We start from the raw sequence: 24901 nt of genomic DNA, 5'->3' as shown, positions 1-24901 counted from the left end.
CCCATGCTGCAATATCTTTTTGAGGCACAGTGACCAGAACTGTACAAAGTATTCCAAATGAGGCCGCACCATATATTTATACAGGGACATTACAATACTGGTTGATTTTCAATTCCCTTTTTTTTTTACCCCAACCACTGTAATGTACTGGGATGAAAACATGGCCCATAAGTGTTTTGCGGAAGAAAACTTATCCAGGGAAGCATTGAAGTTGAAGGGTCACAGTTGTTTGTAGGGTGGCTCAAGCAGCAGGCCTTCTGCTGAAGAACATTTACCTCCCCACAATCGGATATGTGTCATCATAGAGGTGGTTTGCCATTGCTTTCCCCTGCAGAGTCTTCCTTGTCCCATCCAAGTACTGACCCTGCTTAACTTCCGAAAGTGAATGAGATCGGGCTGTACCGTGCCACCTTTCCTCCTTATGCAGCTATCTGTGTTGTTGTTGGGGGGGCTGCCGTCAAGTCACAGCTGACTTATGGTGCCCCATGGGGTTTTCAAGGCAAGAGATATTCACAGGTGGGTTGCCATTGCCTGCCTCCCAAGTCACAACCTTGGTATTTCTTGGTGGTCTCCCATCCAAATACTGACCAGGGCTAGCCCTGCTTTAGCCTGAGCTATCCAGATCAGAGCAGAGGGCCCTGCCACTAGACAATTGCCTAGGGTGCCGGTCTTCTGGTATGCCGAATTGGGTGCTCCCCGTGTGACTCAGAGACGCTATCAGTGCGGGGCGGGGGGGGGGGGGACACCAGAAGTTAACTTTGCCTGGGGTGCCAGACAGTCTAGGAGCGGCCCTGCAAAGCAGATATGTGCTATGGGTAGAAAAAGAGTTCCACATACCAATACTGGTATTGATTAACAATGGTAGATATTTTCCTTTGCAGCTTATGTTGGTTTGCTAACATCTTGGGCTCAAAGTTTGGGAAGGGAGCACACACACACATGCTTGCTGACAGCAGGGATTTGGAATTGGACTTGGGGTAAGAAGTATATGCCCTTATTTTTGTACTTTTCCATAGAGTTTCCAAATTAAACATCTCTCTGCCCCTGCAATCTTCTGTTTGCCTACCTATCCTTACCTTTGTCCTTGCCCTCATAAATACTCTTCCCTCTCTCCTTCTGTCCATTCCCATAAATATCTCTTTCTTCGCACGTGGGTGTGCACACACACATACACACACAACCTACCCCCCTCTCGTGTTGTGTATATATACACAGATCTGGAAGAGGAATGTGAGTGAATAGGGTAACCATATTGTGCTGCTTCTGTCATCCTCAAAGCTGCCTTCTGTAACCAAAATAAAATAATCACAGATGGGAGAAATAAAATAAAGATTCTCCAGCAAGAGTGGGGGTTAGGTGGGAGGACACTGTGCTACCAGTAATTGTAATGCTGTGGGCAGGCAATAGGGGGTGCTGCTACTCGGGGGGGGGGGAGAATGATCAGGATCGGGGGGGGGGGGATTTGAGCAGGAACACAGTTCCAGCTGGTTTGGCATCGGGTGTGGCCTAATATGCAAATGAATTCCTGCTGGGCTTTTTCTTTTTAAAGAGCCCTGTGTGAAACAATGGTGATGTCATGGGATGTGGCCTAATATGCAAATACGTTCCTGTTTGACTTTTTCTACAAAAAAAAGCCCTGGTCAGGATTAAAGTGAAAGGGGGCCATAGATTGGTTTAGGCCCTCCCATTCTAGCAGCCTTGGCAGCTCAGCCTGACCCTCTCTTTCCCTTCCCTGCCCACCCTCAGTTCTAGCCTACGGATACTTTCCTGCCCTTGCAACCACACACAACACACATACTCTTCAGGTCTTTTCCGGACCCTCTGCTCTGCACAGATGCAGTCAAGGAGGGCATAAATAGAAACCCCTGGAGACACAAGCTAGGGGAAAAGTGCTTGAAAATCTATTGTGAGGGGGATGATGCTGAACTCTGAAATACAAACATATACTGGAGAAAACTCTATGTGACTGGACTTGTTAAGGAGCCAGGGATAGGGTGGCCAATCTTCGTTGGGGCAGGGGATCCCCAGGTTTGGAGGCCCTCCTCCCACTTCCCGTGTGTGGGGTGGGGGAGACAGAAATGTCTGCTGGGCTATTCCCAGGCTGATTCCCATAGGGTATAATGGAGAATTGATTTGTGGGTATCTGGGGCTCTGAGGGGGCTGTTTTGATTTTTTGAGGTAAAGGCACCAAATTTTCAGCATAGCATCTGGTGCCTCTCCTCAAAACACTTCCCCAAGTTTCAAAAAGACTGGACCAGGGGATTAATTTCTATGAGCCCCCAAAGAAGGTGACCCTATCCTTCTTTATTTCCAAATGAAGGGAAGGCATTTAAAAGGCATGCAGTCCCTTTAAATGTGACGGCCAGAACTTCCTTTGGAGTTCAGTCATGCTTGTCACAGAACCTTGCTCCCGGCTCCACCCCCGAAGTCCCCATATATTTCTTGAGTTGGACTGGGCAACCCTACAGGAGGTCCGTATTCTTATAGCAGGAAAGGCAACCAGTGATGCAAACAGTGAATTTGATGCAAACAGTGAATTCACCATCCTCTAAAGCGAATCCCTCTAACCTTTTTGAGCTTGTGGACACCTTTGGAATTGTGACTCATGGTGAAGGGTGCAACTACAAAATGGCTGCTGTTAGGGTAGCCAATCTCCAATTGGGGCAGGGGATCCCCCTGTTTGGAGGTCCTCCCCCCACTTCAGGGTCATCAGAAGGGGGGGGAGAGGGAAATGTCTGCTGAGCACTCCATTATATCCTATGGAGACTGATTTCCATAGGATATAATGGAGAACTGATCTGTGGGTATCTGGGGCTCTGGAGGGCTGTTTTTTGAGGTAGAGGCACCAGATTTTCAGCATAGAATCTGGTGCCTCTCCTCAAAACACTCCCTAAGTTTCAAAAAGGTGGAACCAGGGGATTCAATTCTATGAGCCCCAAAAGAAGGTGCCCCTATCCTTCATTAATTCCAAATGGAGGGAAGGCATTTAAAAGATGTGCAGTCCCTTTAAATGTGATGGCCAGAACTTCCTTCAGAGTTCAGTTGTGCTTGTCACACCTTTGCTCCTGGCTCCACCCCCAAAGTTCTCAGATATTTTTTGACTTGGAACTGGCAACCCTACTGCTGCTGTAGGTCAAGCCAACCACAAAATGTCAGGGAGTGAGGTTATAAATAACTTTCATAGTAAGTATTCAAAATTTTATGCAGAAATTCTACTTGACAGAATGCTTTTTTAATCTGCACAGCCAATCCAGATCTCTAATGGCCAATCAAAAGCCTTGCTGGGCAAAAGCCCCTCCTTGCCCCACCCACCTTCTAAAAACTCTGGGCAGGCACCAGAAAAAGGTATTGGGGGGCACTGTGGTGCCCATGGCACCCACAGAGGGCTGGTACCTTTGTATTTTGTGCCTTCAACATCTACAAGCGAGACAGAAATAGAAGTGATGCAGGCTTTTCAGGCAGGGAGCAGCACAGATGGAGAGAGCTGCCCCTGTTGAATATTTGCCTGTCATACAACTATGAAAGGTGCAGGAACCCCATCAGGCAAAAAAAAAAAAGTCAGCCTAGTTGTGAAGTTCACAGGATGGGCATTATCAGAGATTGGTTTTCCTTTCCCCTTTCCCTATTAAGCCCATTTCAGGAAGGGGGGCTGGTGACTCTATGAGGTGTAGGAAACTGAGAGCCAGTTGGCTATAAGATCTGCATTCAAATCCCTGCTCTGCTGTGAAGTTCACTGAGTTTCTCCCTACTGGGAACAACTGCAGACCAGAGTGGAGTAAATAGTTTTGACCAGGAAATTGGCAAGAGGGAAAGAATTAAATCGCCCCTTGCCTTATACTGTAGTCCTGACCTGAATATCCCCCCTCCAGATTCCCTGATGCTTTTTTTTATGGTCAAAAGTATGTGGGGGGATTTGACCAGTTTGGCTTTGTGACATGCATTTCAATGAACACCATAGCTTGTTGCTGTGATGTACATGCATTCTCCTCTTTTGAAAAGGGCTATAGTTCCTTCCACTGATGGCCTCAATGAACAGGACTTGTACAGAATATTATGATCTTGGTGCTTTCTCAGATCCTACTGTCCCAAGTCCATCATCCCTCAGTCCTCCTGTCTACATCACAGCAGCCCAGCTAATGGCAGCCAAAAGCTCTAAATGCCCGCCTCAACCCTCTGTGACTTTAGGGCAGGTCAGCCAATTGCTTCCAAGGATTCCCCACACATTTATTTAGTGCAGTGGTCTTCAACCCACAGAGCATGACCCTCAGGTGGATTGCCAAATCCCACCTCTTGGGTCAAGAGCCCCTATAGGACCACCATTTTTGGTAACCTTTTAGAAGGACCATCTGCTAAGACACGTGCATAGAGAGCAAGGGAGCCATGTTCCTGTCTCTTTGCACACATGCTACGAAGAGCCACATCCAGAAAGGTGAGATCACTGAGTGGCAGAAAATAATTCCTTTTCAACACAGGCAGGTTCATAGATTTTGGCTCCTCTTCTTCCTGTCACATGACTTTATCACCTCAGATGTCATGTGCTTGCAGCTCAATGAGTCCCCAGTGCCTTGGGAGTTAAGGGTAGGTTCCAGCTCTGGAAAGGCTGAAGACTACAACCCTTGGAGTTCTGACATCATGGCAGGCACAGCTATAAAATGGCTGCCGTATCATACCTTCAGTCACACAGTGAAGACCCTTGTGTTGTGGTGGCAGCTGCCACAATGCTTTTAAAAATCTGCACAGCCAACCAGATCTCCAGTGGTCTATCAGAAGCCTTGCTGGGCAAAGCCCCACCTGGCCCCAGTCACTTCCTAAAAACACTTGGTAGGTGCCAGGGTGGGGGGTGTTGGTGGGCATCATGGAGCTCCCGCGTACCATGTTGGAGATCCCTGGCAGAGACTGTCACACATTTCTGACAGCTTAAATTCAACTGATTAAGTTCAGCATGCTCCAGAATGAAGATGAATGAAAACATCTGTAAATACTTCAAGATGATACATCTAAAATTCACCATTCAGGCCACATGAATTTCTCCAAGCCATCCTTCACGTGTGTGCATGTGTGTGTGTGTGTGTGTGTGTGTGTGCATGTATATATGGAAATCAGCTTTTCCTATAGTATTTAATTCAGTATTGTGTATTCTTTTGCATTAATTTTGGTCAAAATTTATTGTTTATGGAAGATTAGCTTTACCAGCCAGAACAAACATGGACTGAATGTGATTCTGCATATGAACATCGTGGCCAGCTATTTTGCACTCTGTAAAGGCCAGCAACATCCCAAAAGACAAGAGGTTTGCCATTACCAGTATTTCCTCACCAAGTTGCCACTTGCAGTTCCCAGGGAATTGTGGCCACATTATCAGTCCATAAAACAGCTTGCCTCAGCAGGCCTGGATGGTGCCCTGAACAAACTGAGAGCACATCTTAGAACGGTCCCCAGAACCTTCTGCAATGGGCAAGGACTTGGCCAGGGTGTGGTAGTTCCTCACCAGAAATATCAATGTGGGGCTTAAATCCCACTGAGTTGAAGGGTTTTGTAGCTGGGAGAGTCATTTGAGAGGTTTTAGTGGCCTGGGGTGAAGCTCTGAGCCAACGCGTCTTGGTTCTCCTTGGATGTGGGGTCTTAGGGGCCCTATCACTCCAGTCTTGGCCCATCTACGCTGGCATCCACTTTCTCTGGGCACAGCTCAAGGTGCTGGTCTTGACTTTCAGAGTCCTATATGGTTTGGGACCAACATACCTGAAGCGCCACCTAACCCATTATGATCCCACCTGACCATTACAGTTACCTTCAGAGCCCTGCTTTGAATGCTCTCACCTTCTGAGATTAGGTGAGTGGCAACGCTGGGACATGGCCTTCTCAGTTATGGCACCAAAGCTCTGGAACTCTCTCCCTAGGGAGATTAATCTGTCCTCTTTTGTCAGCAAATGAAGGCACTTTTTGTTTCATTGGGCATTTGGTCAGTGATCCCTCCTTTTAGCCATTGTTTTTATTGCTGTCATGTTTTGTATGTATTATAATTCTGTTTTTAATTGTTTTAAGGATGTGTGTTGGGAGGATTGATTTTAATGATTTTAAAATGTGATTTTATTTATTTATTTATTTTATGACTTCTATCCCGCCCTTCCCAACAAGTGGCTCAGGGCGGCTTACAACACAGGAATCTAACATAAATAGGCGTTAAAACATAGAGCATTTAACTTTAAACATTAAACCATTTAAAACATTGAACCATTTAAAACATTTAAAACGTTTAAAGCATTGGGGGCAGCAGACATCCATTTTACCATGGATGTTTTAAATTATTAGTTGTCTTGGTGTCCCTTGTAAGGGGAGAAAGGATACAAATTTTTATAAATAAGGAAAACAGGATAATCTGATTGCCAGTAACTCCTGGTTGCTTTGGGAGAAGATAGGTTTGATTGAGGAGAGGATTCTTGAAATATCTTCCTTGTCTCTAGGAAGAGAAATGGCGAGATGGTGCAAACAATTAAAACTCCTGGATCTATGGGCTTATTGTTTATTCCTCCTGCAGGTCCTTGCGCTGTGTGTGGCCAGTGGCTCCCTCTGTCACCTAGGATGAGTAACTGCAGCAGCCGCGCCCTGACCCTGCTGTCTAGCGTTTTTGGAGCGTGTGGGCTGCTCCTGGTGGGCATCGCTGTCAGCACTGACTACTGGCTGTTCATGGAGGAAGGGATCGTGTTTCCACAGAACCAGACCACCGAGATTGTCATGGCACTCCACGCTGGCCTCTGGAGGGTCTGCTTCTTTGCGGGTAATGTGCTCCCTGAAAATAGTCTTCTTTTGGGGGAATGGTTTACAGCAGGGGTCTTTTGAGACTGTGGGCACCTTTGTAATTCTGGCAACCAGAAAATGGCTGCTATGATGGCAGCAGCTACTGCCAATCAGATCTCAAGAGGTCAATCAGAAGCCTTTCTGGGCAAAAGCCTCACCTGGGCCCATTTAAAAAAACCCCACTTGGTGGGTGCCAAGAAATGTGTGTCTGGACACCATTGAACCCACAGACTCCACACTTAGGACTCTGGTTTAGAGGCTGTAAGAAAGACTGGTAAGTCAGTGCTCTAAGGCACCAAGCCAGTGCTGATCTGCCCACAACAATTGCTTCTTCTTCCTGTGATTCACATAGTCAGGTAACCTGGATGTGTTTGGGACTGAGAGAGCTGTGTGCTGAGTCTGAGATATGTGTACACAGGGCTTTTTTGGTAGAAAAAGCCCAGCAGGAACTCATTTGCATATTAGGCCACACCCCTAATGCCAAACCAGCTGGAACTGTGTGTGCAGTCCTGCTAAAAAAAAAGCCCTGTATGTATGCATTTTGCTGTGTTTGTAAAATGTGCTTGCAGCTGAACTCTGGTAAAGATCAAGCTGCTCTTCCTCAGGCTCCTCTCCTACATCTCTAGCAATCTCCTAACCTGGAGTTGGCAACCCCTGCAACACTACCACCCCACTGGTGGCCAGGTAGGGTTGCCAATCCCCAGGCGGGGGCAGGGGATCTCCTGGTTTGGAGGCCCTCCCCTCGTTTAGGATCATCAGAAAGTAGAGGGGGGGATGTCTGCTGGGCACTCCATTATTCCCTATGGAGACCGGTTCCTATAGGGTATAATGGAAAATAAATCTGTGGATATCTGGGGCTCGGGGTGGTGTTGTTGCTTTTTTAGGTAGAGGCACCAAATTTTCATTACAGTATCTGGTGCCTCTCCTCAAAATACCCCCAAGTTTCAAAAATATTGGACCCGGGGGTCGAATTCTATGAGCCCCAAAAGATAGGTACACCCATTCTCTATTATTTCAAAAAGTGGGAAGGCATTTGAAAGGAGTGTGGTCCCTTTAAATGTGATGGTCAGAATCCCTTCAGAGTTCAATTGTGATGGTCACAACCTTGCTTCTGACTCCACCCCCAAAGTCTTCTGAGTCCACTCCCAAAAATATTTTTTGAGTTGGACCTGGCAAGCCTATGTGCAGCTGCCAATGCACAGCAGAGCAAATGGGCTTCCCACATGGCAGGTTTCCCCACAGTTTTCCTGGCCTAGTTGCAGCCCCCACCCCCAGTAGGGTATCTGGGGACTTTGGGGGTGGAGCTAGATGACTTTGGGGTGGAGCCAGCAGCAAGGGTATGACAACCATGATTGAACTTGGGAGTTCTGGCCATCACATTTAAAGGGACTGCACACTTTTAAAATGCCTTCCATCCATTTGAAAATAATGAAGGATAGAGCACCTTCTTCTGGAGCTGATAGAACTGGACCCCCTGGTTCAGCCATTTTGAAACTTGGGGGATGTTTTCAGGAGAAGAACAAGATGCTATGGCGAGAATATGGCGCCTTCCCTCAAAAAACAGCCCCCCACATCAATGGGAATTGGTTTACATAATGGAGTGCCTAGCAGACATTTCACCCCCCCATGCTTTCTGATAACCTTAATGCGAGGGGGAGGGCCTCCAAACTGGGGGATCCCCTGCCCCCAACTGTGGATTTAAACACAAACAGGAAACCACAGCATCAGATAATTAGAAACAGGAAATAAAACGCTGTGTACAGTGTACTTAAGCTTATATACATGTATTTACATATATTCATACACTCATATATCTTCCAGATAATTCATACAACGATTTCTTCACATTGATAGTCTCAATTCTGATATAGTTCATACAAATCAAAGAATAATCCAATCCTGAATGCTTGAAATAAACGGTACCAGTCCTTGCTGAGTCGATGATTTCCAGATGCAGGTAATACCATGTAACGTACTGTATAATGTTGTTCTTAAGGCAGTGGTCCTCAACTCAACCGGTGCGGCGACACGTTTCCAGCTATTGTTATGTTTCATGTAAACTTCTACTAAGGCCGAAGTTATCACTGGGAACCCGTGCTAAGGCATCTGCACTCACTCGCTAATGCTTCATTCACAATTTGCACATGCAAGGACTGGTATTGTTTATTTCAAGCATCCAGGATTGGATTATTCTTTGATTTGTATGAACTATATCAGAATTGAGACTATCAGTGTAAAGAAATCGTTGTATGAATCATCTGGAAAATATATGATGAGTGTATGAATATATGTAAATGCATGTGTATAAGCTTAAGTACACTGTACACAGCGCTTTATTTCCCAGCTGGGGATTGGCAATCGTAGCCTGCAGGCCACTGTGGACTTTTCAATTTTAAAAATCTGGCAGTTGAATATCGTTATCCTGATAAAATGTTATCATAATGGGTAGAACAAACTCTCTCAAATCCCAGCTTTCATTCAAGAGAAAAAATAATTCTCTAGTCCCTCTCATTGTGGAGATAATTCTTCTCCTTTATATTGTCGCAATTGGAAGGGATAGAGACTTACATTTTTTTTTCTTAAGTGACAGCTGGGGATTCAGAAAATGTGTCACATGTGTTGTTGAAGCCTTAGATTGATATACAGTATGTCACAGAAGTGAGTACACCCTCTCACATTTTGTAAATATTTAAGTATATCTTTTCATGTGACAACAACTGAAGAAATGACACTTAGCTACAATGTAAAGTAGTGAGTCTACAGCTTGTATAACAGTGTAAATGTGTTGTCCCCTCAAAATTACAGAACACACAGCCATTAATGTCTAAACTGCTGGCAACAAAAGTGAGTACGCCCCTAAGTTATAACCAAATGGGGCCCAAGTAGCCGTTTTTCCTCCCTGGTGTCATGTGACTCATTAGTGGTACAAGGTATCAGGTGTGAATAGGGTTGCCAAGACCAATTCAAGAAATATCTGGGGACTTTGGGGGTGGAGTCAGGATACTTTGGGGGTGGAGCCAGGAGACATTGGGGTGGAGCCAAGATCAAGGCTGTGACAAGCATAATTGAACTCCAAAGGGAGTTCTGACCATCACATTTAAAGGGACGGCACACCTTTTCAGTGCCTTCCTTCCATAGGAAATAATGGAAAGGGGCACCTTCTTTTGGGGCTCACAGAATTGGACTCCCTGTTCCAATCTTTTTGAAACTTGGGGGGTATTTTGGGGAGGGGCACTAGATGCTATACTGAAAATTTGGTGCCTCTACCCCAAAAAACAGCCCGCCCAGAGCCTCAGATACCCACAGATCAATTCTCCATGATTTTCTATGGGAATAAATCTCCTTAGGGAATAATAGAGTTCCAGCAGACATTTCCCTCCCCTCCCCCCGCTTTCTGACGACCCTGAAGCGGGGGGGGGCTCCAAACCGGGGGATCCCCTGCCCCCACCTGGGGATTGGCAACCTTAGGTGTGAAGGGGGAGCAGGTTATCGCTCTCACTTCCTCATACTGGTCACTGGAAGTTCCACATGGCACCTCATGGCAATGAACTCTCTGAGGATCTGAAAAAATGAATTGTTGCTCTACATAAAGATGGCCTAGGCTATAAGAAGATTGCCAAGACCCTGAAACTGAGCTGCAGCACGGTGGCCAAGAGCACACAGCGGTTTAACAGGACAGGTTCCACTCAGAACAGGCCTCACCATGGTCGACCAAAGAAGTTGAGTGCCCGTGCTCAGCGTCATATCCAGAGGTTGGCTTTGGGAAATAGACATATGAGTGCTGCCAGCATTGCTACAGAGGTTGAAGGGGTGGGGGGTCAGCCTGTCAATGCTCAGACCATACGCCACACGCTGCATCAAATTGGTCTGCAGGGCTGTCGTCCCAGAAGGAAGCCTCTTCTAAAGATGATGCACAAGAAAGCCCGCAAACGGCTTGCTGCAGACAAGCAGACTAAGGACATGGATTTCTGGACCAAGATAAACTTATTTGGTTCAGATGGTGTCAAGCGTGTGTGACGGCAACCGGGAGAGGAGTACAAAGACAAGTGTGTCTTGCCTACAGTCAAGCATGGTGGTGGGAATGTCATGGTCTGGGGCTGCATGAGTGCTGCCGGCACTGGGGAGCTACAGTTCATTGAGGGAACCAGGAATGCCAACATGTACTGTGACATACTGAAGCAGAGCATGATCCCTCCCTTCAGAGACTGTGCTGCAGGGCAGTATTCCAACATGAAAACCACCCCAAACACACCTCCAGAATGACCACTGCCTTGCTAAAGAAGCTGAGGGTAAAGGTGATGGACTGGCCAAGCATATCTCCAGACCTACACCCTACTGAGCATCTGTGGGGCATCCTGAAACGGAAGGTGGAGGTGCGCAAGGTCTCTAACATCCACCAGCTACGTGACGTTGTCATGGAGGACTGGAAGAGGACTCCAGTGGCAACCTGTGAAGCTCTGGTGAACTCTATGCCCAAGAGGGTTAAGGCAGTGTTAGAAAATAATGGTGGCCACGCAAAATATTGACACTTTCGGCCCCATTTGGCCATTATCACTTAGGGTGTACTCACTTTTGTTGCCAGCAGTTTAGACATTAATGGCTGTGTGTTGCGTAATTTTGAGGGGACAGCACATTTAAACTGTTATACAAGCTGTAGACTCACTACTTTACATTGTAGCCAAGTGTCATTTCTTCAGTGTTGTCGCATGAAAAGATATACTTAAATGTTTACAAAATGTGAGGGGGTGTACTCACTTCTGTGACATACTGTAAGTAGCCCTGACATTCTGTAAGTAGGAACTCACAGGAACGCAGTTCTGGCTGGTTTGGTGACAGTCAGGGGTGTGGCCTAATATGCAAATAAGTTCCTACTGGGCTTTCTCTACAAAAAACCCCCCTGAATATAAGGATATTCAATAGCCAATTAAAATTAAAGGTGCCCTGATTTGGGGGGGAGGAAACAACTGCCATGGGAACAAGGTCATGGAAAATGGCTACCACGTGGGTGGGAAAATCTGACCTTTACTGTACAGGTTTTTCTGTAACCTTTCCCAAAATCCTGCAAGAAATCAGGCTTGTGAAAGATGGGAAAAGCCAGGGAAACCCAGGAGGTGCATCATGAATTAAGGGTGCCAGTTCCAGGTTGCAAATGTTTTGGAGATTTGGAAATGGAGAATGGAGTTTGGGAGAGGAGGTTATAATGCAGGGTATAATGCCCTATAACCCACCCTCCAAATAGCTACATTCTTTTGAGAAATAGACAGGGCTTTTTTTTTTTTTTTTTGAGCAGGAACGCACAGAGCTCCGGCTGGCTTGGCATCAGGGGGTGTGGCCTAATATACAAATGAATTCCTGCTGGGCTTTTCCTACAAAAACCCTATGTGAAAGTGGTGACACCAGGGGGTGTGGCCTCATATACAAATAAGCTCCTGCTGGGCTTTTTCTACCAAAAAAGCCCTGGAAACAGATCTCTGCTGTCTGGAGATCAGTTGTAATCCCAAGAGATCTTAGGGGTGCCAATCCCCAGGTGGGGCAGGGGATCCCCCAGTTTGGAGGCCCTCCCCTGCTTCAGGGTCATCAGAAAGCAAGGGGAGGGAATGTCTGCTGGGCACTCCATTATTCCCTATGAAGATCTACTCCCATAGGAAATAATGGAGAATTGATCTGCAGGCATCTGGGGCTCTGGCGAGGTTGTTTTTTTGAGGTACAGGCACCAAATTTTCAGCATAGCATCCAGTGCCTCTCCTCCAAGTTTCAAAAAGATTGGACTTTGGGGTTCCAATTCTATGAGCCCCCCAAAAAGGTGCCCCTATCCTTCATTATTTCCAGTGGAGGGAAGTCATTTAAAAGGTGTGCAGTCCATTTAAATGTGATGACCAGAACTCCCTTTGAAATTCAATTATGCCTGTCACAACCTTGCTCCTGGTTCCACCCCCAAAGTCCCCAGATATTTCTTGAATTGGACTTGGCAACCCTAGGAGATCTCCAGCCTCTCGCCAGAGGTTGGATCCCGTAGCATGAGTTCATCCTGCTGCTGTTGGCAAACGGTGGGGGGAGGGCGGGGGGGACCCTCTTCTCAACAGCACTGGATCCAGGGCTAATAACGTGTGCGTAAATGACTATCATTCCTCCCATCCCTAAATCCTGTGCATCGTTTGTCCTTAGCCCTGCATTCTCCTTGGCTCTCACCTTCTTCACATATCCCTAGTTCCTTGGCTTCTTGGAAAGCCAGTTTGGTGTCGTGGTTAAGTGTGCGGACTCTTATCTAGGAGACCCGGGTTTGATTCCCCACTCCTCCACTTGCAGATGCTGGAATGGTCTTGGGTCAGCCATAGCTCTGGCAGAGCTGTCCTTGAAAGGGCAGCTGCTGTGAGAGCCCTCTCAGCCGCATCCACCTCACAGGGGGATGTTGTGGGGGGAGAAGATATAGGAGATTGTAAGCTGCTTTGAGTCTGATTCAGAGAGAAGGGCGGGGTATAAATCTGAAGTCTTTAGTCTTCTTCTTCTGTTTCCTGTAGGCCATTGACACTCAGTCCCCACTGAGTTGAGGTGCCATCTCCAGGTTGGGAAATTCCTGAAGGTTTGGGGGCACAGTCTGGGGACTGGGAGCAGTCTCAGCCGGATATTCCTAGCCAAACTAACTTTTCTTCCCTTTCCCAACGCTTTTATTGGTCCATTTCAGGTGTGAATCTGATACATCTTCTCCTCCTGCAGGTCAGAAAAAAGGCAGCTGTGTCGCTTCAGAATACTTCCTGGAGCCTCGGCCTGACCCGGACCCTGAGGGCCCCTTGGTGACGGAGAATACAGAAAATATCCTCAGTAAGTAAATGGTTGAACTTACTTAGCTGTAAGCTGCTTGTTTGGTGGGCAGCGGGTCCTCCTGTGTTCCTGTTCTCTCAAACACTGCCCAAGTCCTTCCTGCTCATCACAAGAGACTGCCTTCAACCTTGGCCTTTATCTCTGTCCTTGCAGCCCTTTCACCAGCGCTGCTTGTCTTTGGACAGTTATGGCCAACCTTGGCGAGGGGCAGGAAGATCCAGGATTGGATTGCCTGCAGGTTTTGTTCTGTTTTGAAAGTTCAAAGTGGCAGCAACGGGTCTCAGAAGAAATGAGTTAGGGAAGAAACGCCTGACCTTTTCACCAATGTCATTTTCTTGACCTAAATTGCCCCTTGGTGGCTTAGGCTAGCCGAATCTCATCAGATCTCCTGAGCTAATCAGAGTCAGCCCTGGTTAGTACTTGGATGGGAGAAACCACCAAGGAACTCCAGGGCTGCTGTGGAGGCAGGCAAGGGCAAAACCATCTCTGAATGTCTCTTTCCTTGAAAACCCTGTGGGGTCACCGTAAGTCAGCTAAAACTTGACAATACTTTACAAATGAATTAGCCCTTCCCTCTGAAACTTCAATTTTCCTGCAGGGAAAAAACTGTGAAGCTACATGTTTTCTCCCACATGGCAAATAGCAATATTGGAGGGATCAGAGAAGGAGGCTTTGGGTGGAGAAAATAACCCAGGGGAAATGGCCAAATGTCCCTCTCCATTACCAGTTTCTCAGGGGTGGAATTCTAGCAGGAGCTCCTTTGCATATTAGGCCACACACCCTTGATGTAGCCAATCCTCCAAGAGCTCCTTGTAAGCTCTTGTGTGATACATAAATTTATCAACTTCTAGGTTGGGGCTGGAGGTCTCCCGGAACCATGACTGATCTCTGGGATACAGAGATCTGTTCCCTTGGAGAAATGGCTCCTCTGGAAGATGGGATCCTATGGCAATACTGTCCTGAGGTCCTTCCCCTGCCCAAACCACACCCTCTCCATCCCTAAAATCTTCATGAATGTCCTAACCCAGAATTGGCCAACCCTACAAGACTTGTATGGAGGCATCTGAGTTCAAGAGAAGACATAGCCTCTCCCCCTCACTCTGCCATGGCCCCAATTTGAATCAGGGTCCAACGCAGCCACTATTTAATGGAGAAAAAATGCTGGTGGTGCTCCATATGTGGAACTCTCAGCATCTCAGCTAGGACTGCTTCTGCTACATCTTGGTTTCGAAGAAGTGGGGTGTTTTTTTGAGCATCCACACAATTGTCCATGTTCCCAGTTTTGCCCTGCTCTACTGTGTGATCTTTCTCAAACTCGGTTTTGTGCAGCCTTTTGTGAGAGCTTGCAGTCAAAATGCCTTTGCATGTTATGTGACCCATGAGGTGTGCATGTCTGTATGCCCCCCTCCCCATATCACTGTCATTTTTATTGCCTCAGTCCTCTGGGATTGGCTCTCCCCTACCTGCACCCCTCTGTGCCACTTAAGGGCTTTTCCAAGCTTCTTCTTCTTTAAAGACCTATAGTGATATGCCAGTTACCATTGTTTTTTAATGTTTCCAAAGTCCTCTGGTAGCTAGGGTTGCCAGCTCCAAGTTGGAGAATTCCTGGAGATTTGGTGGGGGGGTAGAGCCTGGGGAGGACAAGGTTTGGTGAGGAAAAGGACCTCCGTGGGGCACAGTGCCAGGCAGTCCACCCTCTGAAGCTGTAATTTTTCTCCAGAAGAACTGATCTCTGTCATCTGGATATCAGTTGTAATTCTAGATTCCCAGGCCCCACTTGGAGGTTGGCAACCCTACTGGCAGCACAGGGAGGGGGCTGGGGCAAGTGTGGGGAGAAACTACCACATGGACACTCCATTGCCACCGTGAATGTTTCTGCATTCACAGTGACAACAGAAGGAACATGGAGAAATGTTGCCGGTGTCTGCAGCCCAATTCTTCCCATTCAGGCTGCAAGCAGAGGCCCTGTAGTATGAACCCCCTCCTTATATCCTAGCGTTTGCCTCACTCAGGGCTTTCTTTGGAAGAAAAGCCCAGCAGGAACTCATTTGCATATAAGGCCACACACCCTGATGCCAAGCCAGACGGAGCTGCGTTCCTGAGCATTCTTGCTTTAAATAATAAAAAAAAGACCTGGCCTCAATTTATTTGCAAGTAAGTCTCATTGATTTCACCAGGACTTACTTCCAAGGAACCAAGGCTTTTTTTGAGCAGGAATGAAGCTGGCTTGGCATGTGGGTGTGGCCACATTAGGGTGTGGCCTAATATGCGAATGAGTCCCTGCTGGGCTTTTTCTACAAAAAAAATCCCTGCAAGGAAGCCTCTGTCATGCAATGTCCCAGTCCCACATCAGCCTGGAGAGGGCAGCTGCTGCCCCAGTTCTTGGCTTGAGCCACGAGAGCAGAGGTCTCGAACTCATTTGTTATGAGGGACAGATCTGACATAAAAGAGACCTTGTTGGGCCAGGCCTTGGCTGGTTGGGCTGATCTATAGCGGGCTGCACCATGTTTGTACCTATTTAAGATGAGGTAGCAGAGATATAAATTTTATAAAGAACACAGACAAACACAAATATATAGTTTAAAAAACTTAAAACATGCTTAAAATGTTAGCACTCATTGGTCTTAAAGGTGCTTTCTTTGTATTTCTCCCATGGGATCCAGGGAACTGGGTAAAGGAAGCTCTGGCTCTTTCCTTCCTTCTCCAGGGGACTGGGGGGAGCCTCAACCAATAGAAGGAAGGGAGGCTTGGCTCAGTAGCTCTGCTGTGCAATTGAGAGAGCCTGGCAAAGCAAGCTATTCCTTCCCCTTTCCTCCTCAAGGGAGAAGCCTCAGCCAATGGAGAAAATAGAGATTTTGCTCTGTAGCTCCTGTGCAATTGAGCAGTCTTGCAAAGCTAGCTGTTTTGCAGAAGGAAGCAAGATATATGGAGAAGGAAGCAGATGACAGCCAGTAGCTCAGGGGCCTGATAGGACTCCTCTGGGGGCCTGATTCGGCCCCCGAACTGCATGTTTGACACCCCTGCACTAGAGCTCAAAATCCAGCATACCATAAATGATTAACTGGATTTAAGAGAGGGGATTGCTGTGCATCTGTGCACCAGAACCCGCTGACATTAAGTATATGCAGGGATACTCAATAAATCAAGAAAATGTTTTTTGAAAAGTATATACAGGGATCATTTTGTAGAAAAAGAGGTGCCAGAGCTCATTAGCAGAATGCAATTGCATAACTTATTTTATGCCACACACCCCTGACATCACCTGAAGGTGTACTAAATTATATCAGCTCACCATCTACCTTAAAATGCTTCTTGAATTCGAATTGTCATAATAAATCCTTACTCCCATCATACTTTTAAAATTGCTTTTTCCTATGTGGCCTAGGGTTGCCAGTCCCCAGGTGGGGGCAGGGGATCCCCCGGTTTGGAGGCCCTCCCCCTGCTTCAGGGTCGTCAGAAAGCGGGGGGAGGGGAGGGAAATGTCTGCTCAGAACTCTATTATTCCCTATGGAGATTTATTCCCATAGAAAATCATGGAGAATTGATCCGTGGGTATCTGGGGCTCTGGGGGGGGCCTGTTTTTTGAGGTAGAGGCACCAAATTTTCAGTACAGCATCTAGTGCCTCTTCCCAAAATATCCCCCAAGTTTCCAAATGATTAGACCAGGGGCTCCAATTCTATGAGCCCCAAACGAAGGTGCCCCTATCCATTATTTCCTATGGAAGGAAGGCATTGAAAAGGTGTGCCGTCCCTTTAAATGTGATGGCCAGAACTCCCTTTGGAGTTAAATTATGCTTTTCACAGCCTTGATCTTGGCTCCACCCCTAATGTCTCCTGGCTCCACCCCCAAAGTCCCCAGATAGTTCTTAAATTGGACTTGGCAACCCTAATGTGGCCACAGTGGCACGACGAAGATTTCCATCTGTTCCCTTTATATGTTTTCATTATTTTCCCTTTTTTTGTGGGGGAAATATTAGAAATTTTGTCAAATCTTAAGAGTTCGGCAAAATTCTCACAGGGGGTTTGAATAACGGAGCCCAGAAGCAAGTTTTTTTTGGGGGGGGGGGCATAAGAAAGAAAGAACACAATAAAACGTAAAGGTTCCAGAGCTCCACTCCTGTGAGCTCTTGCCCAAAATGAGGCCTGAGGATATGCATCTTGTCAGATATAGGAAGCTAAGCAGGGCTGCCCCTGGTTAGTACTTGGATGGAAGGCCACGAAGGAAGACGTGTGTTGTCACACAGAGGCAGGCCGTGGCAAATCACCTTTTATCTTGAAAGCCCTATGGGGTTGCCATCAGTAGCCTTGGTTTTATACAGCTGCCAACCTCCAGTTTCCACCTAGAGCACTACTGCCATTACAGCTGATCTTCAGATGATGGAGATCAGCTCTTCTGGAGAAAACGGCTGCGTTGGAGGGTGGACTGAGTTACCTCCCGTCCCCAAGCCCCACCTTCCTCAAGCTTCTCCCCCCCCTCCACCAAGACTCCAGGAATTTTCCAAGCCAGACTTGGCAACCCTCATTTTCTAGTATTAGGCTGTTGTTTGTATGCCACAGCTCTGGCTTGCGCTCCATAGAGCTGATTAATCCTTCTGGCATGCATGTTAGTCCACAGCAGCTCAGTAAAACTCTGTGGCATCGTTTGGGGTTTTGTTTATTATCTGTCTGGGCCTGCAAGCTGAGTGTGTGTGTGGCTAAGAAATGCCACTGCAGACCACAATAAGTGGCTGATTGGCCTGCTGCAGAGCTCATTCTTACAGCTCTTTGAGATAATATGTTGGCAGCTGCTCTAACCCTGCACTGCTGTTTCCTCTGCTTAAAAAAAAAGAGAGAAAGAGTTGTGCATTATAGCTCTTCGTGCTTTATGCCCTGCCTTTAAAGAGGCAGGACAGATGATTGGAGCAGTTCTGCATCCCTGGACAAAAAAGAGTATGATGGAAAGCTAGCAAGGCTCAGTACCCTACCATCTGTAGGCCAGAGAGTTGGGCTCCGTGCCAAAAACAATACCAGCTTGTCCAAGGGTTGCCAGGTCCAACTCAAGATATATATGGGGACTTTGGCGGTGGAGACAGGAGCAAGGGTGTGACAAGCATGACTGAACTCTGCAGGGGGTTCTGGCTGTCACATTTAAAGGGACCGCACAACTTTTAAACACCTTCCCTTCTTTTGGAAATAATGAAGGATAGGGGCACCTTATTTTGGGGCTCATAGAATTGAACCCCCTGGTCCAATCTTTTTGAATCTTGGGAGGTATTTTGAGGACAGGCACTGGATGCTATGCTGAAAGTTTGCTGCCTCTGCCTCAAAAAACAGCCCCCCCATAGCCCAATGTTCCCTCTTAGCTGCAGAGTTTTGTGAGCAAAAATTCTACTTTGTGAATTACTGGCATTAAAGCTGTTAGCTACTGCATCAATTAGGGTGCTCTGGGGTCATCCTTCCTGAGCTAAGACAAAAATGTGTGAGCTGGAGGCTAAAAATCTGTGAGCTAGCTCATGGTAACTCAGCTTAGAGGGAACACTGCTGGAGTCCCAGATACCCGTGGATCAGTTCTCCATTATACCCTATGAGAATCAGTCTCCATAGGATAGCATGGAGTACCCAACAGACATTCCCTCCCACCCCACTTTCTGATAACCCTGAAGCGGGGGGGGGGGGGAGGGCCTCCAAACCAGGGAATCCCCTGACCCCAACAGAGATTGGCAACCCTACTTGTCCCTCCTGGTCTCTTCAGACCTTGACTTGATGGCTGCCAGCCTTCCAGTCAACCTTGGCTCTTATGCCTTTGTCAGTAGCCTGACACACGGACACTAGCAGGTGATGATGTTTCTCTCCAGGCTGTGAAAAGCAGACTCTTGCTGATTTCTGGGTATTGAGTCACTTTTAAAGGCACAAGAGCAGGCCAGGCTATTATATTAAGCTCAGCTGGCAATCATATTTGGGTTATTACTATTGTGAGCACATCTCTGAAACAGGATGTGTGTGTGTGTATGAGAGAGAGAGAGAGAGAGAGTCAATCACTGCCCCCTGCTGGATAGAACAAGGAATGGCCCAGCTCTGCAAAGCTGAAAATATTTTTACATTTCCAAAAGCTTGCACAGGTCACAAAATGGTGCAGTCATGCAGGGAGTGGGAAGACTTCTGCAGCTCATCTTTAGCGATGTCACAAGCAATACTCCATGGCTGCACATAACATTTATGCAGCCCAGGGTTGCCAGTTGCCTGGAGAAAAAGAAAGTCCTGTCCCTTTAATCAAGGCTTGATGTGTGACAAGGGGCTGCTGAAGCTTTCCATGGCACAGAGGTAAATAACATCAGCTTTAAATAACATCCCATTAAGCTTTTATTAAAGGGGCAGAGTATTTTTCTCCAGCTCTGTTATCAACTGTAATGCAACCACATTCTACACATTAATAGCAATTGGCGTAGATATGATGAGGAGAGGGTCTCATTTCCCTCACAATTTAATTTTTCCCTCTCAGTAATAGGTAAATAAAACAGCCTTACAACTGAAGTATAACCTTGAGAGGACAATCACATGTAGATGCTTCATTCTGAACCGAGAACAACTATAAATAATAATTATGTGCTGTCAAGTCGCTACCAATTTTTGGTGGTGACCCCTCATGGGGTTTTCAAGGCAAGAGATAAGCAGAAGAGGTGTGCCGTTGCCTTCTCCTGCAGAGCAACCCCAGTCTTCCGTGGTGGTCTCCCATCCAACCAGGGCTTTTTTTTGTAGCAGGAACTCCTTTGCATATTAGGCCACACACCTCTGAGGTAGCCAATCCTCCAAGAGCTTACAGTAGGCCCTGTACTAAGAGCCCTGTAAGCTCTTGGAGGATTGCTATATAAGAGGGGTGTGGCCCAATATGCAAAGGAGTTCCTGCTACAAAAAACCTCCTAGCTCTTATGAGATCGTGCTAGTCAGTGGTTGTATACAAAAAGGTAACCCCAGACATGTGAAAAAGCCCTAGCAGACTAGTAGCAGCTGTTACTGGCATTAACAAGTGCTTGGAGAAAAGCTCTCTTGTCCCTTAAACAGAGGCTTGATCTGATGTCATTTGCCAGGTGATGTTATTTATGTTTTATTTAAAACATTTTTTTCATTTAGAATATTTTTATGCTGCCTTTCCGCCCATGCCGTGAAAAGCTTTACCTGCTCATTCCCACATATTAAGCCTCTGTTCTCCAGGCTGGTTGACAATCCACAACATCACACGGTATATTATGGGGGTAGGGAGCCAGGGCTGCTGATTTTGACATTATCCCTACCAATGCTCCCTCTAAGCTGTGGAGTCTTGTGAGCACTAATGCTACTTTGTGAGCTACTGGCATTAAAGTTGTGAGCAAGCAATTTGGCAACTGCTTAAATTAATTTGCTCTGGGGCCATCTTTCCTGAGCTAAGACAAGAATGTATGAGCCAGAGCTCACACTAACTCAGCTTATAGGGAACACTGATCCCTATATATGTCATAATACCCAGTTACCACCTGCCAATGTCTGTCTACCCCTCTGTCAAGCCTGTCTGGTGGTTTCCCTTCTCCTTAATCGAAAATGTATAGAAGTGGGGTCTGTGTTTACTTCAAGGAGAGATCAATGAACTCTGCATACACTCAGTGGCACTCTCTATATGTTCCCCCACATCTTTCAAACAGAGTCCTTATTTCAAGTGGTTCTGTAAGCAAAGAAACCAGATGCAAAGGCAGGTCTGGACTCCTGTACCTTGAATAGATGCCCAGAAGTAAGAGATTCTGGCAGCTTGTCATAGAGAAACCAACACATGTCTTCTGCAGTTGTTTCTCCTTCCACACAGCTGTTAACATTCCAAGAGCTGAATCACCCTACCTGTAAATACCTTTTACAAAAGAAACATGCATGGACCAGCTAAGAAAATTTAAGAGTGGTTGACAGGTCTTTATTGTTCCAGAGGGCTTAATTCTCCGTAAGTTGACAATTGTGCCATCTTCTTGAGGCCAGATATCAGTGCCAGATTAAACCCTGTGGAGGCCCCTAGGCAGTCAAAATATTGGGGGACCCCTTGCAAATTGGAGTTGGAACACCCGCCCTGCCACCCATGGCCCCCGCTGCAGCCTGCAGGCACCTTCTTAAAAGCCTCTTTGACAAAGCTGCGGGGGAGAGGCAGGGAGAGGCAAACTTGGCGACAACACGAGCAGCAGCCACACCAGGCCAACTGGGCAAAGAGTGGCTCAGTTGCTGACTGCACGTGCAGGCTGGGAGGGCTGTGAACCCATCATCATCAAGTTAAAATAGCCCAACACTATAAGTAGTGGATAATGTGTGAGGGCCCATAGGCCAGTGCCTACTGGGCCTAATTGTTATTCCAGCCCTGCCAGATATAGACAGATAATTTGGGCAACCATTTCTAGAAATCCAGTTTTAGGATAATGAAACCCCCCATTCTTGGAAACTCCATGGAGTGGGTGGGGGAGCATATCTCAAGTACAGTAGAGAAGTCAGGCTTGAGGGGAGGGAAACTAGACAGGATGAGGTGATCCACTCATAACTTCACTCAGACTATAAAGCTGATATAGAATCAGCTCTGGATTTTTTGTGTATGCAAATGTATATAATTCATCAGATAGTTACATAGCTTTAAAAAAATAATGTACACATTATTTCATATTGCACTGTTAATTGCTCCTCTAAGTTGTCTTGAGGAAAATCTGGCTATAAAATTGGATAAGAACGTCAAACAAATTAAAAGCATTTCATAATTCTCCAAATTGGCACGAAGATGTAGACTAATATATCACATCTTATATATGAAGAAGAAGATGATGATGATATTGGATTTATATCCCGCCCTCCACTCCGAAGAGTCTCAGAGCGGCTCACAATCTCCTTTACCTTCCTCCCCCGCAACAGACACCCTGTGAGTTGGGTGGGGCTGGAGAGGGCTCTCACAGCAGCTGCCCTTTCAAGGACAACCTCTGCCAGAGCTATGGCTGACCCAAGGCCATGCTAGCAGGTGCAAGTGGAGGAGTGGGGAATCAAACCCGGTTCTCCCAGATAAGAGTCCGCACACTTAACCACTACACCAAACTGGTGATGTGTAAGAAATGTAAACACAATAAATGTAAACATAAATATTTGGTACTGTATTTCTGAGTCAATGAACCTCCACTGACTAAACAGAACAGGGGCTGCAGGTAACAGCAAAGTCCAAAACCAAAAGCCATGCACAGGTAATACCTCTTAGTAAGACCAATCAAAATAACACAAAACAGTATGCAAACTTTCCAGTCCTCTAGAATGCTTCATCAGGCTAGACATTAACAATTAGGCCAAGTAGGCACTGGCCTATGGGCTCCCAATTCTTTAGGGGTCCCGGGCCAGTTTCGCCCCCACCCCAGTTTCTCCCCGCTTGCCTTCAGAGCCTGCATGCGCAGCTAGCAACTGAGCTGCTCTTTGCCCAACTTGCCTGGTGTGGTTGCTGCTGGTGTTGTTGCCAAGTTTGCCTCTCTGTGCCTCTCCCTTGCAGCTTTGTCAAAGGGGCTTTTGAGAAGGGGCATGCAGGCTGCAGTGGGGGCCATGGGCAGCTGGGCAGGTGCTCTGACTCTGAGATCATTTGCAAGGGGTCCCCCAAGATTCTGTCTAGGGGCCTCCACAGGGCTTAATCCGGCACTGAGGCTAGAAGTTAAAAAATGGGAAACAGCTGGAGGAAAAGAACCTGCTTCAGGCTACGATCCTGAACCAAGCAGTATGGCCCTGTTGGAAAGTCATGTAGCATCAAGATAGAATTGATATGGGACATTCTTGGCCTTGTGGGAAGAAGATGGTGAGAACAGTGAATACGTCATAAATAAAAAAAAAGGAAGTTTGAGTCTAGTGGCACCTTTAAGACCAACAAAGTTCTATTCAAGGTATAAGCTTTTACGTGCAAGCACACTTCTTCAGATACAGTGAAACATGGTAAAATATGGTAGTCCTAACATTAACAGTATTGAAGATATTGCTTTAATCAGGGGAGGGGCCATGGTTCACTTGTAGAGGATCAACTTGGCACACAGAAGGTCCGAGGCTTGATCCCCGGCATCTCCAGTTAAAAAGAACAAGTAGTAGATGATGCAAAAGACCTCTGCCAGAGACCCTGGAGAGCCACTGCCTGTCTGAGACAATGCTTAGTATAAAGAGGCTTCATGCGTTTGTGCATCTATTACAGGGGGATTTTTTATAGCAGGAACTCCTTTGCATATTAAGCTACACACACACACACACCCCCCGATCTAGCCAATCCTCCCAGTTTACAGGGCTCTTCTTAAAGGGCCTACTGTAAGCTCTTGGAGGATTGACTACATCGGGGGGGGGGGGGGTGTAGCCTAATATGCAAAGGAGTTCCTGCTACAAAAAAAGCCCTTGTGTCTAACAAAAGTCAGTGGCAGCTGGAGTGGTATGGCATTATTGAGACAGTAGTCTTTTCCCTGCCTCCCTGCTAACCAGGCCTTGAATTCAGCAGGAGCTCATAGGAGTGCAGCTCCTGAACCCTTCTGATGGCCACCTTCCTCCTCTTCACCTACCTACCTTGTCCATTGAATAGTAGGTGCAACTGCATAACAATCCCTGGATTAGGAGAGCGGGAAGCCAGCCAGCCACCAGGAGCTTTGCCAGACCCCCAGCAGCCCTCATTAACCCCTGGAGAAGCCCACACCACCCTTTCTCCACCTTTTATGACATTTTGGGCAGCAGGTGGCTTGTTGGCCTTTTGACTGGGGGGGGCATCAAGGAGAGCCCCAGGAGAGCGATCTCTAGCCAGCCCAAGCAGGCCTCACTTACCCAGGGCTCTCTTTTCTGCTGCTAACTACAATGGAACAATGAGACAAGGTCTAGATCAGAAATAGCTGCTTTCCCTAATACCTAATACTTTCCATGGAGACCCAGGTCACATCAGTTGCACGATCTGCATTTCATCATCTTCGGCAGGTCAAGCAGCTAGTGTTCTATCTGACCCCCTGTGACTTAGCTACAGCAATCCATGCAACAGTCACTTCCAGACTGGACTACTGTAACTTGCTTTACGCAGGCTTGCCCCTGAGGCTGATCCGGAAACTCCAACTGGTGCAAAATGCAGCTGCACGGCGAGTAACTGGACTGCCTTTATGGGCAGTCGGCCGATGCTGTGCACATTGGCACTGGTTACTGAGTAACAAATCCGCTTCAAGGTTTTAGTATTGACCTTTAAAGTCTTACGTGGCCTGGAACCGAAATACTTGCAGGACCACCTCTCCCCATACGAGCCCCAAAGACTGTTGTGATCAGCCAACCAATATCT

The 24901-nt window shown here is 46.9% G+C and overlaps 1 protein-coding gene across 1 annotated transcript in view; it reads left to right on the top strand.

The window, feature by feature from the left end:
- Positions 1–24901, top strand: part of CACNG7 (calcium voltage-gated channel auxiliary subunit gamma 7) — a 43519-nt gene that overhangs the window by 5784 nt on the left and 12834 nt on the right. The window contains exons 2-3 of the mRNA XM_060256409.1: positions 6536–6775; positions 13510–13614. Of these exons, the coding sequence (XP_060112392.1) occupies positions 6580–6775; positions 13510–13614 (301 nt within the window). The 5' untranslated portion in view covers positions 6536–6579. The remainder of the gene's footprint in view (positions 1–6535; positions 6776–13509; positions 13615–24901) is intronic.

This window comes from Heteronotia binoei, chromosome 15 (genome assembly GCF_032191835.1).
Source record: "Heteronotia binoei isolate CCM8104 ecotype False Entrance Well chromosome 15, APGP_CSIRO_Hbin_v1, whole genome shotgun sequence".
Taxonomy (NCBI): Eukaryota; Metazoa; Chordata; class Lepidosauria; order Squamata; family Gekkonidae; genus Heteronotia; species Heteronotia binoei.
The sequence above is the reverse complement of the archived record's forward strand: the minus strand, read 5'-3'. Positions and strand labels throughout refer to the sequence as shown.